Source organism: Vigna unguiculata, chromosome 6 (assembly GCF_004118075.2).
Source record: "Vigna unguiculata cultivar IT97K-499-35 chromosome 6, ASM411807v1, whole genome shotgun sequence".
In the NCBI taxonomy this organism is placed as follows: Eukaryota; Viridiplantae; Streptophyta; class Magnoliopsida; order Fabales; family Fabaceae; genus Vigna; species Vigna unguiculata.
Window position 1 is genome coordinate 556,124 of NC_040284.1, and position 27,343 is coordinate 583,466.

At 36.9% G+C, this 27,343-nt stretch overlaps 1 protein-coding gene across 8 annotated transcripts in view; it reads right to left on the reverse strand.

Moving 5' to 3' along the window:
• Positions 1 to 1,422: 1,422 nt before the first annotated feature.
• Positions 1,423 to 27,343, reverse strand: part of LOC114187613 — a 48,141-nt gene continuing 22,220 nt past the window's right edge. For 2 of the 8 annotated variants that reach the window (XM_028075905.1, XM_028075909.1), the window contains 6 exons: positions 26,928 to 26,987; positions 14,689 to 14,839; positions 10,050 to 10,116; positions 4,201 to 4,272; positions 2,262 to 2,327; positions 1,472 to 1,653 (listed from right to left, as the gene is read on the reverse strand). In XM_028075905.1, coding sequence (XP_027931706.1) covers positions 1,519 to 1,653; positions 2,262 to 2,327; positions 4,201 to 4,272; positions 10,050 to 10,116; positions 14,689 to 14,839; positions 26,928 to 26,987 — 551 coding nt within the window. In that variant the 3' untranslated portion in view covers positions 1,472 to 1,518. The other 6 variants (XM_028075904.1, XR_003605294.1, XR_003605293.1 and 3 more) reach the window with 6 other exon arrangements.

Here is a 27,343-nt window from a genome sequence, read left to right on the forward strand (position 1 = left end):
TAGCCATGTATTGGGTCCTGTAGGGTTTTTGGACCTTGAAAGTGTTTTGGACCAGACAGATTTTGGCTCATTCTAATAGGCCTTTTGAAGGAAGACACATGAAGCTTCTAGAATTTGCGCCAAGCTTGTCCACCAAGCTTCTCCTTTTATGCCTAGCAGCATGTCCCATGTGACTTGCTAACTAAACAAGTCACACCATACTCATGCTCTCTTTTTCGCTCTAAATTCAACATTTTATACCCTTTTCCCTCCCTTTTTCTAGACCACCTAGCTCTCTTATAAATAGAGAGCTTAAGGACCGTGTAAAAATCATTCATGAATATAGTAGAGAAACTTTGTTGAGATGCCTACATACACTTCTCTTTTTATGAATTAACATAGGCTAGAGTTGCCCTTAGTGGCTTCTTCTAGCCTCCTTCCTTGAGTGTTGGCCTAACCTCACTTAAGAGCTCTCTCTAAATACCATTTTCGCACCTTCACCATATCATCTTGCTTCCGCGCATCCAAGCACCTCCATGGAAGTCTCCCTCCATTCACATGTCTTTCTCCTTGTGTCTTCCTTGAAGATGGACTATATTACACTTTTAGTCTTTACTTTGTATTTTTGCAAGGAGGCTCTATTCCACACTTATAAAAGGGGATCTCCTATACTATTTAAGGCTTGAATATTTTGAAATTTAACATAAGCTTTGATACCAAATGATAAAGACCCATTTTAGAGTTTAGCCAATATGGTGTTAAGGTGATTAAGAAAATTCAAGGAAGATCCCAATAAACATTAAGATAACTAAGGTTATCTAGATGTGAAAGCTCACTTCCAATGGATCTTATTAAATGTAAAATTGATGGAACATTTAAAGAAAATTTTAGACATTCTAGTGTTAGTCATACTAACAGCATTTCAAAAGCTCGGAGAAGGTGTTACACTTCTTATTATAGCTTATCATGACATTGAAAAAAAATTTGGATTCAAAATTGAAGGTGGCTATTTTGCTAATTTAACACGCAGAATTTGTAGGTTTGAACAGGTTATGGTTGGAATAGGAGTGAGTCCTGATAGACAAACTTTTAGTAAGCCTCATTGTTCGATGGAATTTAAAAGAAAAATGGGTTACATGCTTCAACTTTTTTTCGAATATGGATCTTAGAGTTGTTCATATTTTCAGATAAGGTAACCAACCAATACGTGAATGCTTTGGAAAATCAGGATTTGATTGAGAAAAAAACCTATTTCATGGTTTGATAATATGCTTATTTATATTAGGGATAACTTTTTCAGAAATCGGTACAATTTACTTGAATTTGGTTTTTAAAACTGACATAATCTGAAGTTAATCCTTTTGATTGAAAACAATTAAGTGCCATCATCTGAAGACTGAAGCAGCTAAATAAGAACAAACAGAGACGGATAAAGCGTTAAAATAGACCAATTAAGACTAGAGTTTATATAAACAAGTTCAATATAACAAATGATAATAACGTCATATAAACTGCACAACTACATCGCTCAAATCTATATCATTCCGTCTCTTTATCAGGTCCTATATACATGGTGCAACACACAGAGATAACAATAAGTGAAACACCTACGAGGCGATCAAAAGATGGAGCCACTTTTGTAAAAGCAAGGCTCCATAATTGCCTTAGGCCTGCCTGAAACACAGAAATGTTGGTCTGTATTATCCTCCAATTCAAGGATCAAAAGTAAGGAAATACTCCACAAAAGCATTAACATGTAAATTGTCAAGTGACACTGGTGCACAGATGGCACATGACAAAAAAAATAATATCATCATCCGATTCTATTGACAACGTCAAGGCATAGATCATTGGTAAGATGACTAACATAGAAAAAAGCACAGGAAAAGTTTAATCATGTTTAACCAGGAATAGACTAAATGTATTGAATCACGTAAAATAGAACTTACTAATAACATTGAATGTCTTTGTAAGGGTTAAGGTGTCTAAAACTGTTGTTCCAAAACCAACACCTCAATATCCGTTTGACTATGATGATGACTTATTTAATATTGATCCAAGTAAAATATCCTAAAGAACTAAAAATGGAAAGAGTATGACTGGCTACGGTTAGGCAGATTGGGAAACCTGACATATATATATATATATATATATATATATATATATATATATATATATATATATATAAAACTTGGGATGTCAAAAATGTAGGAACTTAGTTGTTAACAGTCAAATGAGAAAAAGAAAAAAGAGAACAACCAGCTTTTAAGAGAGAAGTATACCTCCACGTACTGAACATTGGCAACTTTACCGGTTCTCTCAAGTTGCAGTCCGCGTGCTAACAAGACCTGCGAAAGATTTAGTAACAATACCATAAAATAGAAGTATGTTTCATGTTGATTCAGGTGATCATATAGTTGAGAATCTACAATAGGATATTGTAATTAATTAGGGCAGACCACTTGACTTATCTAAACAGGTTAAGTTATATAATCAAGATAAATTAATCTCCCCTAATTTAATTCATAGTTATCATAAGCGTTAGGATCCACCAACAAATCTTGCTTCAATGCACATAATTTTTCATCCTTTTGAACTTCCACTTCCCAATCCTTCTACTCTTATGGTTGCACAACAGATATGGTAGGGCAGACCACCTGCCTGGACAAAGCATCCGCTATAGTGTTCTTCTCATGACGATTTTGAATTTCAAATCAAACCCAATGACTTTTGAAGCCCATATGACCTTTTCGAGTGTCAAAAACTTTTGCTCAGTCAAATAGTGTTTCCATCTGTGTACCACTTGGACCATTACCATTAACTTCCTTTCCTACACCAATTTATTTTGCCCTCTATTAGATAAAGCTTGATTCCATAAAGCTAAGGGCCTACCCTCTTCTAACAAAACAGGTACCCACCCCCCCACCATCTGCCCCAATCCTTTACTAGAGGCATCTCCACCAACGTTTGGAGAGATCTGGTACTGCTAAAATCGCTAACGGCCTGATGTTAGACTACCCACAAACTATCTAATGGATGTAAACTTCACCTTGTAAGTCAGTTTGTAAAATTAAGTTAAGCATAAACCCAGTTATTTCTGACCTCATATTTTTGTTTTCTTCTCCTCAAAGTTGTTGGTCTTGTATTATCTAATTTTGGGACTCCCATTATCACGACAAAGAAACTGAATGACAAAGGCTGTTCATCATGGTCAACTTCTATGGAACTTTGCTTCTTTGCTCACAGGTGCAATGATCATCTTGAAAAACGAAGTGACAAAATGCCAACAGAAGCTCTAATTAGTGAAAGAAACATGCCTTCCAAAATCCTAGTACAAATAGGTCAGAACCTATAACTTGGCCCATATTAGGCACGACCTAGACCAATTTAGTAAATAATCTAGGCCAAGGCTTTTCAAAGCCCATTAAGGTCAAATGATCTGGACTTACACCATATAAAAAGTTGTTGTGGGTCTAATGGCCTAGATTAGTATTTTCATTATATTAAATGTTTATTTTAATATCCTAAGACAATAAAAAATTTAAACTTGCTTGATTTAAATTATTTGCCCATTAGCCTATTTAATAGCCATATTACAAAGTAGATATTTAAATAGGTTTTCAAGTTATGCTAGGCCTTTTAGAAAGGCAATCTAAGCTTTGAAAAAAATAAAATAAAGACAATAAGTTAGTAATCAGAATTCAAATTTAAAAAAGTAAAGCCACATCTGCTTTGAGATGAGCCTTAGCCTAGACTAGTCTATATCCAATTCCAACCCTACTAAAGTTATACTGTTTGTGCAGCTTGTTTTCTTTTTCACTCCTGTCTAGCTAAATCTTCTAAAATTTCAAACAAGAAAATGTCACATAAGACTACGTTCAAACATAAATTATTGCTTCACAAGCCTATACGGTAAATGAGAAAAGCCTTGAGAAGTGCTACTGTCACAATATATAGTTCACCAGATGAGCAGAACCATGGAGTAATGAACTGCAAGGTCTATATCAGTCTCAGCAGCAGAACCATGCTTAATAGCATTTTTTCTATCTTATTTTCATCTGCCTATCTACCACTACAGAAAACAGGTTTGTATGTAGTCCTCATTTCCACAGCAGCATCAAAGGACCATTATTTAATCACACCAATTGCCTATACTATGAAAGTTGCTACTTACTATTTTTTGTAGAAAAAGTAAACTATCCATGCAGTTTAGGTTTTCACCTCAGCAAAGAAGCCCATAATACTACTCACAAGCATAAGCAAAATAGACTGAAATCCTGGTAGCACAAAATCCTGCAAAAGGAGAAGTTATTGTAAAGTACCAAAATTTTCAGATATCCGAGGTAAAATACAGTTTATCCTTACTATGGAAACGTGACAATCACTCAAACAAGCAATATTTGACATGAATCTGGTGCCTTTGAATGAAAAACATTTATTTATGAAACTATTAATGGAGGAACCTTTTTTTCCATTATGCTGAAGGAGTAAAAAACTCAGAAAAGTAAGTTTGACATAATAAGTAGCTGGAAAGACTAAAGCCAGTTTGTTTAAACTTAAAATAAGTGTTCTCAAAATAAACACCTTTTACTATGACCACGTATATGAGAAGTAGAGAGGATGCTTATTACAAAACTGCTTAATATTAAAATAAGCATATTAGACAAAAAAAAAAAAAAAGCAGTAGAAATCTGCTTATTTTACTAAATATAAGAACTTTTTAAAAATAAGTACAAACAACCCTCCATTGTGGAAAATCCAGAATTTATGAATTCATAATTGGGATCCGTTGAATGTATTTTTATGGTAGCTATAGTTGAATTACATATTTGGGCTTGAATTTTAAAAGTAGAATTTAAGGGACTGTTTTATTTAACAATATATTTTATGTTTTAATTCCTTATTTTAAGTTATAATTACAGAAGACTTGTCTTCATATTTTATGTCTTCGAAGATTTAGATAGGAAACTATGAAAACAATAAAAAAGTATTTTAGCAATATTCCACTCAAAGCTAAAGAGAAAACAGGGCAGTAGTTTTTAAATTAAAATTATAAACAGAAAATACTTTCCCAAACCAAATAGGTCTATATTTTTCAAATTAGTACTTTTCCTTTGTTTGGATAGTGATATTCTTTGCAAAGATTATTTTTGTTTGATTTTTACTTGTCTAGTACAAGAATCTGTTAGATCTAGTTGACTGCATGGTTCTCCTATTAGTCAGTAATAACGGATACCTTTCTACTGATGATCCTCTAACCTACGCTTGTTACGAAGGTTCATCATCTTCTGTCATTTTTTAAGATCTGGTCAATAGAGTTCTTTAGTTTTCTCCCTATTTTAATTCTTCAATAGATACAAAGCTTATTAAATCTGTTGGATCATGCATTTATCGTACACTAAAAGTTATAGTTGAAAGCCAAAACACAATTCTTTCTAATTAAAAACATAATAGCACACCTAACCTCCGCCACAGTACAATTATGCAACCTACAATAATCTCCTCACAATAATTGCCCAACTACTAGTTATAAAGTTATAGTGGATAGTTACAACACTTTGTCTAGTTAAAAGCGTAGTACCCCAAGTGCTAAATTTGAATTACGACTTAGCTTGGCCATTGCAATGAACAACTAACGCAACCCAAGTCCACCTTTGACAACCCACCATACCACATTGTTACGTACTCACTCACATTTAGCGAATTTTATAGTTTTCAAGCTGTAAGGTTCGGTCATATTCTCCCATCTAATCACTTAGACTTGATGAGAAGAATTTTGCTCAACAATACCAACAAATTAAGCCTATTTAAGGTTGACCTTTACAAACCTCACCTTACAGGCTGGTTTTGTGAGATTAAGTTAGACTTAAACTCCACTTCTAACATGGTATCAGAGCTCTCAAATATTGGGAGCCGCTCTCAAATATTGGCTTAAACCCTAGACAACAGCCTTCATTGCTGCCACCATTCCTTTCAGGACAGCCTTCATTGCTGCTGTCGTGTTTTTTTTTTTGCAACAATCAATTCCTACTGGCTGCATTACGTGGACATGGCAGACCAAATTGCTGAAGTTGTGAACACTACATCACAGAACACTCAGGAACAACTGCAGAACCTCAACATTGCCTAACGATTGACCAGGAAGAATTATTTCAAATGGGCCCAACTTGTTCACAAAACTTTGAAAGATAAAGGGAAATCTAACCACTTGACTGACGATGCTCCTAAAGAAGAAGATCCCAGATTTACAAAATGGGATGAAGAGGACTCTGATCATGGCATGGCTATGGAACTCCATGGTCCCAGAAATCACTGATACTTACATGTTTCTTAATTCTGCAAAGGAGATCCGAAATGCCATGGAGCAGACATACTCCAAAGCTAAAGATGCTGCTCAAATATATGATGTGAAGGTGAAGACTATCATATCACTGCCAAATAGGGAAACAAGACTGTTATAGAATATGCCAATCAACTCAAATCACTATGGATGGAATTAGACCATTACAGGGTCATAAAAGCCAAGTGCTCAGATGATTCAGCAATGCTCAAAGAGTATATTAAGCAAGATTGAGCCTATGATTTCCTGGTGGGGATTAATTTTGATTTTGATCAAGTGAGAGTCCAAATCCTTTGAAAAGAAAAAATTCCAAGAATTAATGAAATAGTAGCTATGGTCAGAAGTGAAGAAAGCAGAAGGGGAATAATGTTAGAAACCCCAACCATGGAAAATTCAGCCATGGTAGCTTCCGGATCAGCCATGATGGACGACCAAAAAAAAGGGGGAATAGCCAATATGGAGAAGAAAGGTGAAGGAGTATGGTGTACCTTTTGTAACAAGCCTCGCCACACTCATGATAAATGTTGGAAGCTGCATGGAAAGCCACTTAGTGGAGATTGGAGATCCCAAAATCGTGACAAGGAGTGGGGAAAAAAAGGAGACAACACTAGAAAGGGAGGACAAGCACACATAGGGGCTGCAACAAATGATGAAAATAGAGGAGGAGTATTTCACCTTAACCAGGATAAAGTAGAGCAGATGAGATCATTCCTCAACAAGTTAGATAAGTCTCTAGCTAGTTGTTCTCTGGCACATTCAGGTATGTTTGGTAAGTTTCCTTCTTTTGGACTTAATGCCTCAGATAAAAACTATAACCCATATTGGATACAAGATTTTGGGGCTACCGACCACATGACACCCCTACCTAAACATTTCTCTTCTTACATTCCTTGCCCTAGCAACAAGAAAATATCCACAGCTGATGGCTCTCTAATGATTGTAGCAGGTCAAGGAGAAGTCCAAATAAGCCCATCCATAACCCTAAATTGTCTATTAGTTTGATCTCCATAAAAAAGCTCATACAAGATCTCTCATGCAATGTTATCTTTTATGACAATGTTTGTATTCTACAGAACAAGTACTCGGGCAGGACGATTGGACATGCTAGACAATGGAATGGCTTGTATTACTTGGACCATCCAAATCTGCCCCCAGACCAAGAAAATAACACCTTTTTTTTCTCTGATTCAACAAAGACCAAAATGGAGAAGGTCTTCCTACAGATGTTTTGATAACTTCCAATGCCAAATATGTCTTAAATATGGCCACACTTCATTAGCCCTTTATGATCATACAACCCGACAACCTCTTCATTTTTCATCACCTTCTCCTCCCATGAACACCATTGTTGCCACTGCCTCTTCCACTATAGCTCCCACACATCCCAATGCTACGGTTGCTTCTGCTACTACCTCTGCCCCTTCAACCACATGGATTCTAGATTCTGGTGCGTCATTTCATGTTACTAATGACTCCTAGAATATTCAACAACTTCAACCCTATCATGGCCTTGACAACATTTTTGGAGGCAATGGTGAAGGTTTGACAATTTCTGCTTTTGGATCATCTCCTCTTTCTCCCTCGTCTTATCCTTCTGTGTTATTTAATCTTCATCAATTACTCCTTGTCCCGTCTATTATAGAAAATCTTCTTTTTGTTCGTAAATTTTCTCAGGATAACAATGTTTATTTTGAATTTTTTCCACATTGTTGTAATGTGAAATCTCAGGTCACTCGTGAAGTCCTTCTTTGTGGTCATGTTGGTGCGGATGGGCTCTACTATTTTCCCAATCTTCATTGTTCTTCCAGTCCTCCTGCTATCTTGTCTTCCACTGCCTCCTCACATGTTGTTTCTGTTGTCACATCCACATCTTCTCCAAACAGTTTCAATATATGGCATTTTAGACTAGGTCATCCTCATGTTGATGTATTAAAACTTGTTCTCAGTCGTTGTAATTTTTCACTTCATAGTAAAAAGTTAGATTTCTGTCTGTCTTGTTGTATAGGCAAGTCTCATAGATTGCCTTCTTCATCTACTATTTATACGTAACCACTACAATTAGTTTTTAGTGATTTACCCTCTCATGTTGCTTCTACTTTTGGTTGTGTATATTACATTTCATTTGTAGATGCATACTCTCAGTTCACATGGTTTTATCCTATTAAATCCAAGTCTACGACTTTTCTTATATTTCAACACTTTAAGGCTAATGTCGAACTTCAATTTGGTGTTCAAATTAAATGTCTTCAAACTTCTAAGTTTCTCCAACACAAGGCAGCCATGCAGGCTACACGAATTGTCACAGTTGTTGCTCAATCTGGTATTCCTGTAGCCTGTATTTCTAAGTCCTCCTCCCTTGAACCTTAAATTCTTGACTCCAATGCTTCTGATCATATGTCTGGTAACAAGTCATTTTTCTGCCAACTGACTTATTTGGATTTTTTGCCCTCCATTAGCATGGCAAATGGCTCTCAAATAAAAGTTCATGTCATTGGTCAAACACGCCCTTCTTCTAATCTTACCTTAGATTTTGTGCTTTATATTGCCGATTGTCCTTTTAAATTAATCTCCATAAGCAAAGCTCACTCGCATCCAAAATTACTCTACTCTTTTTGCTAATAATTTAATAACGGGAGAAAAGGTTTCCCATTTGCAGCCAACAACTTTCTATCAAGAGGCAAAGACAAAACTACTGTTGAACTAGAAGAACACAATGTTACCACAAAACAAAAGGACCACATATCAAGCTTGGAGATTCATGATATCAAATCAATAAAATTGGCTTTTTCATCCCTTTTGATATTCCTCTGCCATACCTAAAATATAAGCACATTATTACTCATTACATATTTCTAATTCCCTAACAATAGGTTGAATTGTAGGCTAACATCAGTACTGCTAATAGTAAGAAATAATAATGGATGTCCATGATTATGTTGTTATTTCCTTATTAGTGCCAATGTAATCCTTCTTTATTCATTTACAATCATCAACCTTACGTTGTATATCTGTTGGTATATGATGAAATCATTATCACAAGCAACTCTCCTTTCCTTTAGCATCTTACATATTTGGAGGCTTATCTTGAATTCTTATGAGTGGATTGATGATTCTTCCTCAATTTTCTTATATGTTGTTATATTGTTCATCTTCAATAACAATTCACGCCTATTTTTGTTATTCATTCATTCTTTTCCTTTATCTTTATTCTTTAGTACTTCTTTGTTCCTCTGTTATTATTCTTTACATGTTCATCTATGTTGTTTAGAATCTCTGATCGAAAGTCTTGTGTCTGAAAGTGTATTGTTAAACTGTTATATATGTGTTAACCTTCCAATGCATACTACTTGATTTCCATCCGTATGGGAGGAATGATTGTGGCATTGGATTAGAAGCAGATGGTTTCTACTACTTTCACTCACCCCCGAATGTTAGGTCATCTTAGCTTGAATAAATTCAAGATCACAGTTCCTAGCCTTCCCAAGCTGCATCCCTAGCCAAAAGAAGACAATGAACTAATCTAGCAAAAAGAAAAGAAAATAACTAGAATGATTATTATTAATCATAAAAACATAAATATTATAGATACATTGGAATCTTATAAATAAATTTTAAAACGTGCATTCTTCCATATACCGATGGCTATTGGCATAACTTAGCAATTTCTTCAAGAAAGTACACCCCAAATCCCATTGGCTAAAGATGTAGTTTCATCAAAGTATGTACTTACCTCAAAGATATAAGTACATATTCCCATTGCAGGGCTAGCAAATAAGCCAAATGAAAAGACAGTTAACCTGCAATAAAATGGAAATTCGTATAACTAAGATACAGATACAATGCTTCCAAAACTAAACTGCCAAGACCACAAACATTTGGTGCTCTACTCTAATTTCTGAAAATATTTAAACAGCAAGCAATATGCGCTTTTAATATCCAACCACTCTTGTTCTCTACTACACTACAAATCCGTTACAGGCAATCTAACCTCATAATATAGTTAATGAAAAAGAAAGCTGTTGTTAAAGTCAAAAGCCTATGACAATAACGAACTAACTTAAATGATTCAGAAAAGATTCAGCGTGTTAGTAGAAGATTAGAATCCATATTAAATAGGTATGTTGCTAATTAACAAAATCCCATCAGTGTTTGCTCTAAAAATGTTTCTGCAATACACTAAGTCATTATAATTTTATGTTTATCTACAAATTTAAAAGCTAAAATATGTTGAGTTTGGGCCGAAATTATCTACACTCATCTTTCAATTTTGAAGGCATCCGGAAAATGCTTTTGAGTAGCTTCATTTGGACTTAAAATAGCTCTATGAATTGTAACTTCTATGCGTTATTTTAAGGTAATTTCAAAAAGCTTATTGGTGAACCTTATGAAACATAAATATCTTTTGTATATGGCCTAAAACAGTCTCTTTTGGAAAGTTTAACAACATTGTTCAACAATTCAGTATTACTCAAAGTGAGGTAGATCATTTAGTATTTTATTGTCACTCAAGTGTTGGATGTGTCTATTTGATTGTATATGTTGATGACATTGTTCTTACAGGTAGTGACCACCATGGCATCTCCTAGATGAAACAACACCTCTGCCACCATTTTCAAACCAAGGATCTTGGCAAACTCTGATATTTCTTGGGTATTGAGGTAGCACAATCCAATGATGGTATTGTTGAATCTTAAAGGGAGTATGCAGTTGATATTTTGGAGGAAACTGGGTTGATGAATTTAAAACTTGTTGACACACACATGAATCCTAATACCAAACTCCTACCAAATCATGGGGATCCTATTTTAGATCCTAAGTAATGTAGAAGATTGGTTGGGAAATTAAATTACCATTCAGTTACTCATCTTGACATTTCCTTTGCAGTCAGTGTGGTGAGCAATTTCTTAGTTACCCATGTCAAGATCATTGGAATGCAATCATCCATATATTAAAGAACATTAAATGATCTACTGGAAAAGGTTTGTTATATGGTTCCAATAACCATACAAAAGTTGTTTGTTGTTCATATGATGAATGGGCAAGATTTCCTTCTGATAGAAGATCTACTTTCGAGTATTGTGAATCTATTACTGGTAACTTGATTTATTGGAAAGCATGATAGAAAGGACTAATCCAGCATGGAGTCATTGTGTTTCTACTGATGGGAAAGCAAGAAATATGAAATGTAAAACTGTGCAAAAGGATGTCAAAGAATCTATAGCAGCTCTGGGAGATGATAAAAAATATGGTTTGGTGTGGTTTCAGTGTTGCAACAAAAATTTGATTAAAAAATCAATATCCAGAGAATTTGAAGAGGATAGTAGTATGGATTATTCAAAGTATGCTAGGAAAAGATAAAGTGAAGGTGAGAAAATGAGTTGAACAATAGATTTATAGGGAAGGGTGGCGAAGATGGCAGCGATGATGATACCGTGTGTTCACGACAATGAAGGTGTTGATTCCATGAATTGATGAAGCTGCACGTGTATCGTGTGAGTCTTCTGCTTTTGACATGTGAAAGTTAACCTAACAAAAAAGGAGGGAAAAATACTAGGCTTTTAGGTTGGGTTAGGTCGGGTCAAGTCGGGTCACTTTCTTAAGAAAACATGGACAGGTCAAATTTTAATAAGACATGGGAGTCGTCAAAACCTTAACATCATCAACACTTGTTAAACACTAACATCACAATGCCATGGAGGATCAATGAAAGATCCGGCAAGCAAACTGAAAGATTGCTCCGATCCTACCAGCTTTGGATCCAATCTTCACGTCAACTTGCTTGGAAGTGAAAACTCATAGGATTGTGCAAGTTTGCGATCTTACTCGCGATTTTGACAACATTGTTATAAATAGCATACCAATTCAGATATTACAATACAATATTTAAGCAAAATAGTCAAAAATAAGTCCATACAAATATATAAGTTCAGAATGCTTTATTTACTTGGATTGCGCTCAATATGAATTTGGTCCATTCCCATACATTTTTTAATTTTATCCCAAATCATACAATTATATAATTAAGAAATAATTAAAAATAGTTCCTATTCCTAATTAAAAAGTGAAACTAAAAAACCTATTTCCTAATTCCCAAACCTAATTCCTAATTCCAAAACCTAATTTATAAATAATATAATATATTACCTTTCCTTCCTCTCTAAACGTTGTAGCTCCAGTAGACCACCTACTCACAATAAAATTCCCTTCCTCTTGCACGGTGTACTAGAGTAGACCAACACAAGTCTGACATTGTGAAAAGGAGAAGAGGACCGCAACACAAGAGAAGAACGAAATGGAGACAACCATGGTGGCGCGACGAGCAAACAAATGACACAGCGAGTGAATGACGGCGCCACAAGGAGAAGATTGCGCATTGGTTAAGTGAAGAACAAGCAAAGAAGTAAGATGTAGAAGTGAGACCCTTATCTTCTAATCACAGTGACATTTTCACTTTCGCACACCAAAGGACTATGGTGTCTGCCATTTTGTACTTTAAAATTTTTATCCTTTGAACTCACCAACACGGTTGCAAACTCACAAATTTGGGCAAGTTAACACAATTCACTCAAGATTTTATCGAGTTTGTAGCAAAAGCAAGTTTGCTTTCGAGGTAACTATGAAGTTGTTTGTAGAAACGTAAACTTTTCCGAGTTAATATATTAACTCGTGAGTTTGACAACCATGATCATGTGTATTCTCAATACAAAGAGAGTATATAGAAATACCAAATAAAGTTTTCATTTCATGATATAATTTCTTAGAGAAATTAACTTGGAACTACTTTTCATTAAACATAACCAACATACGATGCAAAAATGTAATGATAGATGGAACAAAATATTTCAAATCAATCAGAGTAAAAACAAGAGAAGGACGTAGTATTCTAATAATCTAATAATCAAGTACAACCCAGATAGAGCTGTCAAAAAGGGTTGAAACCCGCAAGCCAACCCGGCTCACCACGGGTTCGGTCAGGTTCGGTTGGAATTTTTTTACAAATTTCAATATGGGTTGATTTTTGACCCAGCTCATCCGGGTTGAACCAGTGTTATCAATATCGGATAACGGAAAATATCGGCAAGCAAAAAATCCGTTATAAAGTTATAACGGAAATCATATCGGGTTATAGCGGAAAGTATAATTTTTGAAAAAATAATTATAGAGAAAGAAGAGAAGTAGAAAAAAATTTGAAAAAAAAGGAGTTGACAGTGGCGGCAGGCGGCAGTGGCTGACTGTGGCAGCCGGAGGCAGGCGGCGGTGGCTGATTGTGACGGTAGGCGACAGGCGGCAGTGGCTGACAATGGTGGGCAGCAGCAACTGGTGGTGGCAGTTGTGGCTCTTAGTTGCAGTAACTAAGGCCAAAGTTGAAAGAATAAGAGAAGAGATGTTTTAATGGATATTTAACTGCATTAGTAATATTTTACTGCAGTAACTGGTAAAAGAATAAGAAAAGGGCCACAGTAAAATATAAAAGAAAAAGAGAGGAGGGGTTTTGGACTTAGGTTAGGTCAAATAATGTTAGTGGGCCTGACCCAAATTAAACCTCAGTAAAATTGATGGAGTAAAACGCATAGAAGGATGAAATTAGGGTTTATTTGTGGCAGCCACCGCCTATCTCATCTCCCACACTACTCATCTCTTCTCAGACACAGTAGCTGCAGTATCTCTTCCACTTTGCTACTGCTTGTCTCTTTCTTCAGTTCTCTTTTTTCGCCATTACCGTTTCGCCACCGCCAGCCGCCATGCGAAAAGCGGCCGCCACGAGCCGCCACAGGAAACCCGCTTCGCCTCCGTCATGTTGTGGCGGTAGGTCGGGAAACCGCAACCGATTTCCGCCATGGTGCCGCCATGGCCGAAATTTGATAACATTGGGTTGAACCCGTGGTGAGTTGGGTTGCCTCACCAACCCACAGATAAAAGGGTACACAAGAGATTTTTTATTAAGTTGGGCTTTACATTTGGGTCATGTTAAATTTTTTTTTTAGCCAACACATAAATAATTTGTATTTTTTTTATTTTGGTTTGTATTTTGATTGTATTAAAGTTTATTTAGATTTTAATTAGAATTATAATTTAGTTTTCACTGAAAAAAAAAATAAAAAAATTGTATCTTTTTTTAATTAAGTGAACCCATCAACCTGATTCGAATTTTTTTGGCTCACTAAAAAGTGAGCCCGGTTAGGTTGACTCACTAAATCATCAACACGTGGTGTGTTGAGTCGGGTCAGGCCAGGTTACCCGTTTTGACCACTTTAAACCCATATCAAAATAAACAAAGCTAAAGAAAACTAAGGCTTAAATAATCAAGGAACTAATATGCGGAATTTGATCAATAAGAAAATCCAAAAGCACTAAAAATATAATCTTACATAGGCTGATCGGATGCCTTAGCTCCAGCCCTAATAAGACAGTAACTAGTTCCACCCATTATTGATGAAAAGAAACCCAATAGGATTCCAAATATATGATGACCTGTCTTAGCATGTGCATAGCTTGCTTCCATAGCTTTGACAAAGTGTCCTGCAAAATTTAAATTATGAAATTAGGAAGAGTAGTTAAAATATATGATATGAATCAAGCCCAGGCCAAGAAAATGAGAAATAAAAGTTACAAGGGTGTATGAAAGGAAAAAATGGAAAACCATTAATTGGGGGTCCATAGCGAATGTTAGAGATCCTTTTTGATAGTAGGGGTGGAGGAAATATAGGGAGAGGAATGTTAATGAGAGGAGGGGGATTGGTGGAGGAATAGGCTTTTTGGCTGAGATGGCAGTGTGCTCATGGTAGACATTGTTCTTTGTTTCCTTTATTTAAAACAGTAGTACATTGGTGCTAAGTTCTCTTTGCATTAGTACTTACTGAATATACTGAAGGTTAAATTACTCTTTTAGTCCTTGTTTATTTCAAGAAGTGCCAAATTGGTCCTAGTTTTCATAAAACTGATTCAATATGTTTGGTACCCACATAACAAAGAGGTCTCTAGATACAATCTTCTCTAGAATGAAATGACAGTTAATCTCAATGTGTTTGGTCCTCTCATGAAAGACAAGATTAGAACTAATATGCAGAGCAACTTGATTGTCACACACTAGTGTCACTTGAGTAGCATCTCCAAATTGTAATTCTCTAAGCAATTTCTTAAGCCAAACAAACTCACAAGGCCATAGCTCTACATTTTGCTTCTGCACTAGATCTTGAACCAACACTTTGTTTCTTGCTTTTCCAAGAGAACAAGTTACCACCAATGGAGACACAAATATCCGAATGTAGGCCTTTCATCCGAAGGAGACTCTGCCCAATCAGTATCTGAATAGCAAACCACTCTTACATGGTTATCGGAACCGTATAACAACCCTTTTCCAAGAGATTTTGTAATGTACTTTAATACACGAATGACAACATTCCAATGATCTTCAGATGGGGAATTAAGAGATTGACTTACCACACCAACTGCAAAGGAAATGTCACTACGAGTAACTATAAGATAATTCAATTTCATATCGCTCAAGATCTAACATAGGCTCCCTGATTTGGTAGAAGTTTAGTATTAGGATCCACGGGTTTGTCAATAAATTTTAAATTCTTCAACCAATTTTCCTTCAAAATATCCAATGCATATTTCCTCTAAAGATATAACAATACCATCAATGGATTGTGTCACCTCAATACCTAAGAAATATCTGTGGTTTCTAAGATCCTTGGTCTGAAACTGGTTACAATGTTTCATTTGGGAAATGCCATGGCTGTCACTGCCTGTAAGAACGACATCATCAACATATATTATCAAGTAGATACATCCAACACTCGAGCGACGATAAAAAATTGAATGATTTGCTTTACACCGAATCATACCAAACTGTCAAACGTTTCTAAATTTTCCAAACCAAGCCCTAGGAGACTACTTAAGACCATATAAGGATTTGTGAACACAACATACCAACACAGAAGACTCTCCCTGAGCAACAAATCCAAGAGGTTGCTCCATATAAATGTCTCCTTGCAAATCTCAATTGAAGAACAACCATGGCTATAAACAAACGATTAGGAGCAATTTTTGCAACGGGAGAAAAAGTATCACCATAATCCAACCCAAAAATTAGTGTGTATCCTTTGGCCACCAGACAGGCTTTGAGGCAATAAATAGTACCATCATGACAAACTTTGATAGCAAAAACCCACCTGCAAGCAACAACATATAACCTAGACGGTAATGGGACAAGTTCCCAAGTTCCACTCTTATGAAGAGCACTAAAGAAATAGATTTGAGAATGGTCATAGAAGAAATAGACGAAAGATAGGAATAAAAAGCTGAAGACACTCTATGATAAGTTAAAGCAATATAATGAGGAGAGAGATTCTGTGTAGAACATATACCGTTTAGGAGGGCAACTGAGCTCACTTGGTGGGAGGTGAGACTCAAGTGTCGGAAGGTCAGATTCAGTTGTCAGAGCTAGAGGAAACAAAGGAGTTGGTACTTGAGTTGAGTCACTCAGTGGTTGTTGATAACGATGTCGGTAACTATAAACCTAAAGTGGTGGTGGAGAAGAAACTGACGCCGGACAAGACACACTTGCAGGATCACAAATTACAAAAATATGGATAGTACTAGAAATATTAACTGTATCAGATGGGGACTTAGTGGAAGGAGAATGACTTTTAATGTAAAAAGAAGTCTCATTGAAGGTGACATCTACAGAAAAATAAATAGCGGTTAAAAGGAGAAAAACACTTGTATCATTTTTGTCATCGTGTAAACCCTATGTTGAATATAGAGAAAATAGGGTTTGAGATTAATCTCCCTTGTGTATAAACCACACATAGGGTAATTTATTTATAATAAAATGAGATACAACTAAAAAGAGTAACTAAAAATAAATAGAGTAAATAGAAGATATTGTTTGCTATTGTTTGATATTGTGATTAACAATTTTAACAATATCAAACAATATCTAATACCCTAAAAAAGCACATTCGTTTAATCGGAGAGATAATTTATCAAGACCAAGACTAAAGTTGTGAATAAAGCATGTAGACGCAAAAACCTTCAGAGGTAAGAGATAAAGAGGTTCATGAGGAAATAAAATGGAATAAGATATTTTATTATCTAAAACCGAAGAAGGCATACGAGTAATGAGATAACATGCAGTAAGAACACCACCCCAAACACATTGAGGAACCTCACCACAAATTAAAAGAGTGCAAGTGTTTCAATAAAATGTCTATTTTTGCGCTCATACACCCTTCTTTTTTTTAGGTGTATATGCACACAAAGTTTGATGCATAATGCCATGAGAAGCCATAAATTGTTTAAAAGAATTAGAAAGATATTCATGACCATTATCCCTTCGCTTCTAATAAAAACACCAAACTGAGTTTTAATTTCATTAAAAAAAAAGATTGCATTATATGAAATAATTCAGAAGAATTTTTCATTAAAAATAACTAAGTACACCTTGAATAATCATGAATGAAAGTAACAAAATATTGAAAACCTAGACTAGACATAACACGACTAGGCCTCCAAATGTCAAAGTTAATTAATGAACAAAAAACGAAAGCACCATGTGAGAGACTGCAAGAAAAGGAACTACGATTATGCTTGCCTAATTTACATGACTCACAAATTTGGACTCCTTGGATAAGGCAGTTAGTTACCAGCTACTGCAATTTGACAAGACTAGGTTACTAAGCATGAAGAAGAGATAGACACTCCATAATGTGAAGGGCGGAGATTATAAAGACCATGGGACGAACCCAAAATATGATCACAGACATGAGAATATTTTACAGCAAGTCCGTGTAAAGTCAAAACCATGAAGAACCTTGAACGCTGTTCTATTTCTTCGACAGGAGTAGAGCCAGGTTGATGAAGGCGTGACCACCTCCTTAGAAGCTCCCTCAAGAAGGATCACTAGAAGCATGTCTAGAGGGGAGTCTTCTATTCCATCACCTTTATCTTTGTTTTGCATTACTTTAGTTTGAATTCCCTAAGTTGGTTTCTAGTTGACTTCTTTTGGTTGACTTGTTGACTTTGATCCAAAGTTGACCTTTGACCAAGATTAGATTAATTTAAACCAACATGCTAATCCTTGTTTGTCCTGTTTTGTAGGTAATTAAGAGAAAGTAGAGCATGACTAGGTGACACTTGGTGATTGGAGCACTTGGATGAAGTGGAAGAGAGAGGAAAGCAAAAAGCATAAAGCAAAAGCAAAAGTAGACATGTACCTTGTTTTCTTTTGCCTTTGTGGTGTATGCCATAGAAGGTCACTTGGTCTCCTTCCTCTTTTGGCCTGGAATCCTCATGGGAATGCCTCCACCAATCATCTCCCTTCACTTGCCCAAGACTCACTCTCACATTAGGTTTAGGGTTTGCTAGTTAATCCTTTTTCATGTTTTTGTATTTGCTAAAGGACCCCTATGAACTCCTATTTAAAGGGTGCTCCTTGTCTTGTAAAAGGGTTGATCATTTTGTTATAAACTTTGTGCATTCAACCACCAATTTTCGTGAGCTCTCCTTCCTAGAAATGAACTCACCTTTGCCTTATCTTGCTTGCAAGTGGCGGCACCATCACTCATCTCTAGGGTTTGGTTGGCTTAGATCCCCCCTATGAGTGGCGTGCTTCTTCCATTCTTCATCTTTTATGCTTTCCATTTTTATTGTTTCTTCTTTCATTTTGCTCTATAAGTGTTGTTATTGCCGTGTGTGTTTAAGCTTGAATCCAACTCTCTTCTTCCTTTCATGATAGCATGCTATCTTAATGTCCATTGGGAATTTTCAAAAAGCTTTCTTAAATAACTTCACCATATTCATAACTCTAAAAGGAAACAAGATAATCCTTCATCATTTAGTATCTAGAGCTTTGGTTATCCTTGAATATGGTGTTTTCATGTTCTAACCTTGTCTTGTGTAGCTATCTTTGAATGGTCCACATAAAAACAAAGCTGGCAACAACGTGTCGTTTTTGAAAAAAATACTGCAGCTAGCTCAGTGGTCCAAAAGTAACGTTCTTTATATCAAAAGAAAGCTCTGTGAGTCTACTTTCCAACAAAAAAAGAATTAACGCATTTGGAGTTCTGTGGAGAGAGTTATGATCAAATGAGTGAGCAAAGGTCAGAGCTGCCGAGAATACGAAAAACAACGTTTTCAGGTTATGTTGTGGCAATTTTGACTTCGGTTTTGTGACTCTTTTGCTCCTAAATGTGGTTGGATAACATGTTTTTTGATGCTTAGTCTTTGAGCCTCAAATCCATGAGTTTAAATGCATGATAGCTACATGTTTGTGTCTTTGTGTATGTCATGTTAAGTCTTTAAATGTGTCTAACTTTTGCTTGAGTCTCTTGTCATATGCTTCTTTGAGTTTTCTTGTTCTTGTTCCTAAGTTTTTGAACTATTGCATGAGATCTATGCTTTATGTTGTTGTATGCTCCTTGAAATTGATTTTGACCTAATTTTAAGGAACTAAGTGTTCAAGACACCCTAAAACATCATTCTCATCATTTTAAGTACCTAGTTTTGAAAAGAAAAAGTGTTTTCAAGACCAAAAACAGTTTGGGCCGAGAGCTTTTACAATGCTTGGTGAATCCATTTGGCCATTTTTACTAGGTGTTATGCTACCAAATTTTATACTTGGATTTTGGGTGATATTGGCAAATTAGTTCCATGTTTTGACTTGGTTATGATCTTTCATGGTGTATGCATGATTTGAGGTATAATCTTGGCTTGTTCAAATGCTTTCCATAGAGTCCTTAAAAGTGTTTTTCATTGTTTAGTCTTGTTCAAGTTTTGTCTTTAAAAACAAGTTTTCTTAAAAGTTAAACTTTCTTGTTTATGAGCTTTGCTTGCTTGTCTTTAGGTAATCTTTGTTTTGTCTTAGTAGTTTTCTTTTCCTTGTCTTCCTAGAGTGTCGTGACCAAGCCACTTGTTTGAGCTTTGAAAAGGTTTTCATCTCTTTAAAGGTGTTTTCACTTGTGTGGAAGGTTTTTGAGTGCTAGCCTTGCTTTCATGCTTTGGGAGTGCATAAAAAACACTTGGGTGCTTGAGAAGACCACACTTGGTCACGGGTTTGGAATTGTTTGTTAGCTAACCTCTTCTTTGTCTCGGTTTTTGGTGAGTTTTGGTGTAGGAACATGAATATGGATCCAATCTTGGAGGTAGAGGAGGAGGAGGAGTCGGCCTCACCTTATTCCCCTCCCATGGTGACTCCTATGGCCCAAGAAAGTGAACAAATGACCCTTGCCAACATCTTACGTGAGATGGAAGTGAGTAGGAGAGAAACTTTTGACCAATTGAGGACGGATAGGAGGCAAAGTGAGATCTTCCTACAAGAGCACATCCAAAGACTTGAGCTTAGGGAAGATGAGAGGAGAAGGAGGAGGTCCTCTTCCGAGGACTCTAGCCATGGTGGAAGAAGAAGAAGACACAGCTATGATGGTGGTGGAAGACGCAATCCAATCCCGCAAAGACAATTTCCACCAATCAAGATTCCAAAGTTCAAGGGAGAGAATGATCCAAACCTCTACATAGAGTGGGAGCAAAAAGAGGACCAAATCTTCAATATTCATTTAGTTAGTGACCAAGAACAAGTAGATTTAGTAGTTTTAGAATTTGAAGATTATGTCATGACATGGTGGCATCAATTGTGTATGCACAATATTAACCAAGAGCCACCCGCGGCCTCTTGGATGGACATTAAAACTTTGATGCGCACTAGATTTGTTCCTTCTTACTATAGGAGGGAGACTCTTTTGAAGCTCCAAAGGCTTCAACAAGGGTCTATGTGTGTGAATGAATATTTTAAAATGATGGAGTCCATGCTTCTCAAAGTAGGACTCCAATTTGAAAGTGAAGAAGAAAAGCTAGCTAGATTTGTAAGTCGTCTTAGAAGAGAAGTTCAAGATGTAGTTGAGTTGTATGAGTATTCCACTCTTGACAAAATTTTACACTTGGCCTTAAAAGTTGATAGTCAATTGAAAAAGAAACAAGAGGCCAAGAGGAATACTTCATACAATGAATACTACTCTAGAACTTGGAAAGGAAAGGAAAGAAAGGATGAGAAACCACCTTCCAAAGACCACCCACCTAGGACTAATTCGTCTAGAACCTCCCATGAAAGTGCAAACTCTTCTCAAAGTTCAAGAACTAGTTCCATCAAATGTTTTAAGTGTTTGGGCTATGGTCACATTACTTCAAATTGCTCAACAAAGAGGAACATGATCTTGAACCCTAAAGGAAAGGTTGAAAGTGAACATTCTTCTCCCCCCTCCCCTAAAAGTTCTTCCTCCCACACTTCTTCCCAATCTTCAAGTGAGGATGAAATCAAACCTAATGAAGGAGGTTTGTTGGTGGTTAGGCGCATGCTAGGCCAAGTACCTAAAGAATTTGAAAACCAAAAAGAAAATATTTTTCACTCAAGGTGCCAAATCAACAATAAAACTTGCTCCCTCATAATTGATAGTGGAAGTTGTGTTAATGTGGCTAGCACAAGGGTTGTGGACAAGCTTGGCTTGAAAACCATCCCTCATGCCAAGCCCTATAAGCTTTCTTGACTTAGTGAGGAAGGTGAGATTAAAGTCGATAAACAAGTCCTTATTAACTTCTCCATTGCAAACTACAAAGATGAGGTATTATGTGACTTAGTGCCCATGAAAGCAACCCACATTTTATTAGGAAGGCCATGGCAATTTGATAGGAAAGCTTTTCATGATGGTCATGCCAACAAATTTACCTTTAGCTTCCAAGGCAAAAAGATCACATTACTACCTCTTTCACCAAGAGAAGTCAATGAGGACCAATTGCAAATGATAAAGAAAAGCAAAGAAGAGAAGGCGCAAAAGAAGACGCAAGGGCATGGCAATGAGTCCAAGAAGAGCATGATCACCCTCAAAGGGGTGAAGAAGGTAATGCTTGCCCAAAAACCCATCTTCCTAGCTTATCCTAGTGAATCTTCTCCCTCCTTCCAAAACCCTCACTCTAGATGTTCCTTAGACTTGTCATTAGTCTTAGATGAGTTCAATGATGTTTTTCAAGAACCTCCAAAGGGTCTCCCACCCCTAAGAAGTATAGAACACCAAATTGATTTCATACAAGGCTCATCTTTGCCTAATAGGCCAGCCTATAGGACTAATCCCGAGGAGGCTAAGGAAATTCAAAAACAAGTGAATGAGTTGTTAGAAAAGGGGTGGGTGCAACATAGCATGAGTCCTTGTGCAATACCCGTTATTCTTGTCCCCAAAAAGGATGGAACATGGAAAATGTGCATAGATTGTAGGGCTATCAACAACATAACCATCAGGTATAGGCACCCTATTCCTAGATTAGATGATTTGATTGATGAGTTACATGGTGCAACCATATTTTCCAAAATAGACTTGAAGAGTGGGTACAATCAAATTAGAATCAAAGAAGGTGATGAATGGAAAACCTCTTTCATCTCGTGTCATCAAATCTTGTGCCATTGCTTCAACTGCGGTTTCGCCTAGTATGAATCGACTAAGTGAAGGTGAGGGCCTACAATACACCACTTCAAAAGGAGTTATTCTGGCAGCTCCCTGAAAACTCGTATTATACCAATATTTTGCCCACGGAATAAACAAGTCTTGGGTTGTTCCGAGCTGAAACACCTCAAATATATTTCCAACGTTCTATTTAGGACTTCAGTCTAACCATCCAACACTGGTGGTAGGCTGTGCTCATGTTCAACGTTGTCCCTTGCTACTGGAACAATTTCTTTCAGAAGAGACTTAGAAAAGTAGGATCTCTATCACTCACCGCCGAGGCAGGAACACCATGTAATTTAACTTCTTTGACAAAAATTTCAGCTATACTCCTAGCTGAATAAGGATGTTTAACTGGTATAAAGTGCCCATACTTGCTCAACTTGTCTATGACGACTGAGATAGCATCATAACCCTTGGATTTTGGTAGGCTGACTATAAAATCCATACTCACATCTTCCCAAACAACATTCGATATTAGTAAGGGTTGTAATACCCCTTGTGGTGAGGATGCCAAATAATTATACTACTGGCAATACCCCTTCTATAGAACAACATCCTTCTGTACTTCCTCTATTATGGATGGGAAGTCCTACCAAAAGGGTTTGGTTATTACTTGTAATTCCTTTTCCTTCTCCATTACATCTTCCAACCTTCTGGACAAGGCATTCACCACCTTATGATGTCAAACTCATACCCCAACAGTTTCGCTAACCAGTTTTGTTGATTCTGAGTTGTTATTTGTTGTTCTAAGAGGTAGCGTAAACTTTTCTAGTCTGTGTATACTGTGAATTTTTGTCCCAACAAGTATGGTCTCTAGTGTTGAATGGCCAGCACCAAGGCCATTAACTCCTTCTCATAAATTGACTTGGCCAACGAGGTATCTAATAAGGCTTTGCTGAAAAAAGTTATGGGTGTTTTTTCTTAGGACAAAACTGCTCCTATCCTGTTTCCTGACACATCGCACTCAATAGAGAAAGGTTGTTTAAAATCCGGTAGCTTCAACACAAGTATTGTTGTCATGGCGTTTTTTAGTTTCTTAAGAGCCTCTATGCTTTCCTCAGTCCACTCGAAACTCCTTTCTCCAATAGGTTGGTAAGGGGCTTCGCTATCTTCCCATAACCTTGTATAAATCGACGATAATAACTCCTAAGACCAAGGAAACCTCTTAAGGCTTTAATGCTCTTAGGTATTGGCCACTGGTGAATAGCTGCCAACTTCTCAGAATCCATCTCCACCCCTTTTTGTGAAATAATTTGCCCCAAATACCTTACTTGCTTCCTGAATTCGCATTTTTTTCTGATTTGACAAGAATTTATGCTGCTGTAGTGTCCCCAAAACCTGGTTTAGGTGTGTCAGATGTGCCTCCCACAACTTTCTGTAAATTAAGATGTCGTCAAAAAACACCAAGAACAATTTCCTCAAATATTTATGTAGAACCGTTTTCATAGCACATTGGAAAGAAGCTGGGGCATTGGTTAGCCCAAAAGGCATAACTAGGAATTGATAATGCCCATGGTGCGTGTGGAAAGCAATTTTCTGAATATCATGTTCAACCATTCTGATACGATGATACGCAGCTTTGAGATCAATTTTCAAAAAGAAGTTAGCTCCTTACAACTCATCCCACAACTCCTCCATGACTAGTATGGGAAACATATCCGGAATAGTAGGTTGTTGACTATAATTGATGCAAAACCTCCAACTCCCATCCTTCTTCTTGACTAAAATAACTGGGCTTGAATAAGGGCTATTGTTGGGCCTGATTATTCCAGATTTGAGTATGTCCGACAACTGTTTCTCAATTTCAGACTTCAACAAGTGTGGGTACTGTAGGGTCTTACATTCACTGGGTTCTCACCCTTCTTGATAGGAATTTTATGATCAATCCCCCTCCTGGATGGTAGTTCTAACACCTCCTAAAAAATCCCCTTATACTCCTGCAGAACCCCCCTTAATTCCTCTTGTTTAGGTGGCAAATTTGTACTTGGAACTTCAGCCTCCTCCATTTCAGTCACACCTAACTCCCAAACCAGCGTTATAGCTTCAATCTCAGTTTCCTTCAACAACACCTGAGGTGTTACCACCTTTTTTGTCAGTGTTAGATCTCCCTTTATTTGTACTTGATGATCTACTGTATTGAAAGACATTGTCAAAGTCCTCCAATTTACTTTAACCTCCCCTAGCGAAGCCAGCCAAGTCATCCCCAATATTAGGTCAACTCCTCCCAATTCGAACAAGAAGGTTTCCTTCACACTGTGCTCTTCCAACTACACCTCTACATTTTTGCAGCAGCCACTAGTTTGTTTTCTTATGGCCATCTCCCAATTTGACACAATACAGAAGGGTATTTTCCACTGGTAATTCCAAATCAGCCACTAATTCTGAGGAGATAAAACTATGGCTAGCCCCACTGTCTATCAGAATCAACACCTTCCTCCCTTTAACTCGTCCTTCCAACTTTATTGTATTTGTCTGAGTTAACCCTCCTGCTGAAAATAAAGACAGCTATATCTTCCTATTCCCCATGTCTTGTGATTCTCCTTCTTTTGTTTCCTCTCCGTCGTCCCCTTCCTTCTCATCTTCGGCCAAGATCACCACCTTTAGATTCTTATCGGGGCATCGATGTCCGAGACTATAAGCTCCCCCGCAATGGAAGCATCTTCCTTCTTCCCTTCTTCTATTATATTTCGGGTGAGGAAGGTTTCGTACCCCTCTACTCCTGGTTCCCTCCACTTTATTTTCCCCAGTTTTGGATCCAAACAATGTTTCCCTCCTTTCCTTCCGACCCGTACTGATTTGGCTGGGTGCGCCTTGTGAATTTCTCTTGAAGATTTCAGTTCTTGAAACTGTCCCCATCCCTCCTTTGTACCGAAAATTAGCATTGTTGTTTCCATATCTTTAGTTGTCTCCATGGATCTCACTAAATCCTTCGGGTCATGTGGTCGGATATGACTTTTGATATTACTTTTCTGATAGATTGGGAATCTGGGACACCAACATCTCAAATTCTTGAATATATTCTTCCATTGTACCATTCTGCCTTATTGCTGCTAGTTCTTCAAAGATAGAGCTCCTTTCTTTGCCTCTAAACCTCCTATTTAGTGCTTCAGTGAATTCTTCCCATGAAGGATTCTTAGTCTTCTTTTTCCAAAAGTGGAACTAGTGATTGGCACTTCCCTCCATACTGATGAAAGCCAACCGCAACTTCTCTTTTTTTAAGAAATACTCTGAATCTCAAAGAATCTCTCTGTTCTTGAAATCCACCCCATTGGGTCACTTCCTTCAAACGTTGGTAATTCTATCCTCTTCATCCAATGATGTTAAACCTCTTCTTCCCCACCGACTCTGAGTTGTCTCTTATCACCTTCCGTTCTCTTCTTCCCCCGTTCACTGAATTTTCACTCTTCTCGGAGCTCCCTTCTCTTTTCTTGTGTTGCTTCAGCAAATCTTTGATTTCTTGAATATTTTCTTGCATCCCCGTAATCGCTTTTCCTTGTTCGCAGGCCCATTTCTCCAATGCCACCATTCGTCCTTCCATGGTTAAGCCTCCCTTCGATCCGGCATGTCAGACCAAACTGTTAGGATTCATTGATTAAAGAACCCAAACTGTCTCATGAAATACTCACCAAGAACACTTACACCAGAGAAAATGACTGAAAAGACTTCTTTTATTGGTTACTATATAGTTCGTGAACATACACTACCAAGGGATAATGCTTCCCTTTCCACACAACTCTTAAGCATCCTGTCACTAACTCTTATAGACAAAAACTCCTCCCCCACTCAGACACAGACCTCCCCTTAAATAGTCTTCCATCAGAGATGACTATCACGGGAGGCTAATTCAGTTTAACCTCAATTGCCTAACCAACTAACTACTTGTCTTCTTCCTTCTCACATATACATTTAGTTTCCTAACAACTTTCTATTACAGTGGGGCATACGCAACACAAGTCTCGACAATTTGGCCACTAAGTTGAATTTAAAACCTAATGTATTCTTAAGTTGATATCACATGTAAGAATATTATAACTGAAAGGAACAAGATCCCAATAAAATTATACAGAGGAAAATCTAATTAAGAGACTAAGAAATGGAAACAACTATCATACCTTTTGTAGTAAGCGCTTCTCGGAAGAAGAACAGCACACCAAAGAAACAACAGGCAAGACCTGAATAACAGCTTTCAATTAGTTAATCAGTACATGCAATTGATAGTACATGCTTAACTTCAATACATATCAACTTTTCTCACCTCTTACATGTAGCGTAATATGAAATTTTTACATGTAAATTCTGAATTATGAAATAATTAATAATTTTCGATTAAGTTGTTTCTTCTGTAGGCCATAAATATCTTACTACAAGTTGACTTGTTAAGAATTTATATCCAAATATAGGTTGCCATTTCTTGAATTTTGTAGTCTGAAAAACTTGCCCATGTAGAATGACATTTAATTGGGTGCCCTATTTAAGGCTTAGTACACACCAATAAGGTTCAGCTGTCTTTGGATTATCCATAAAAATA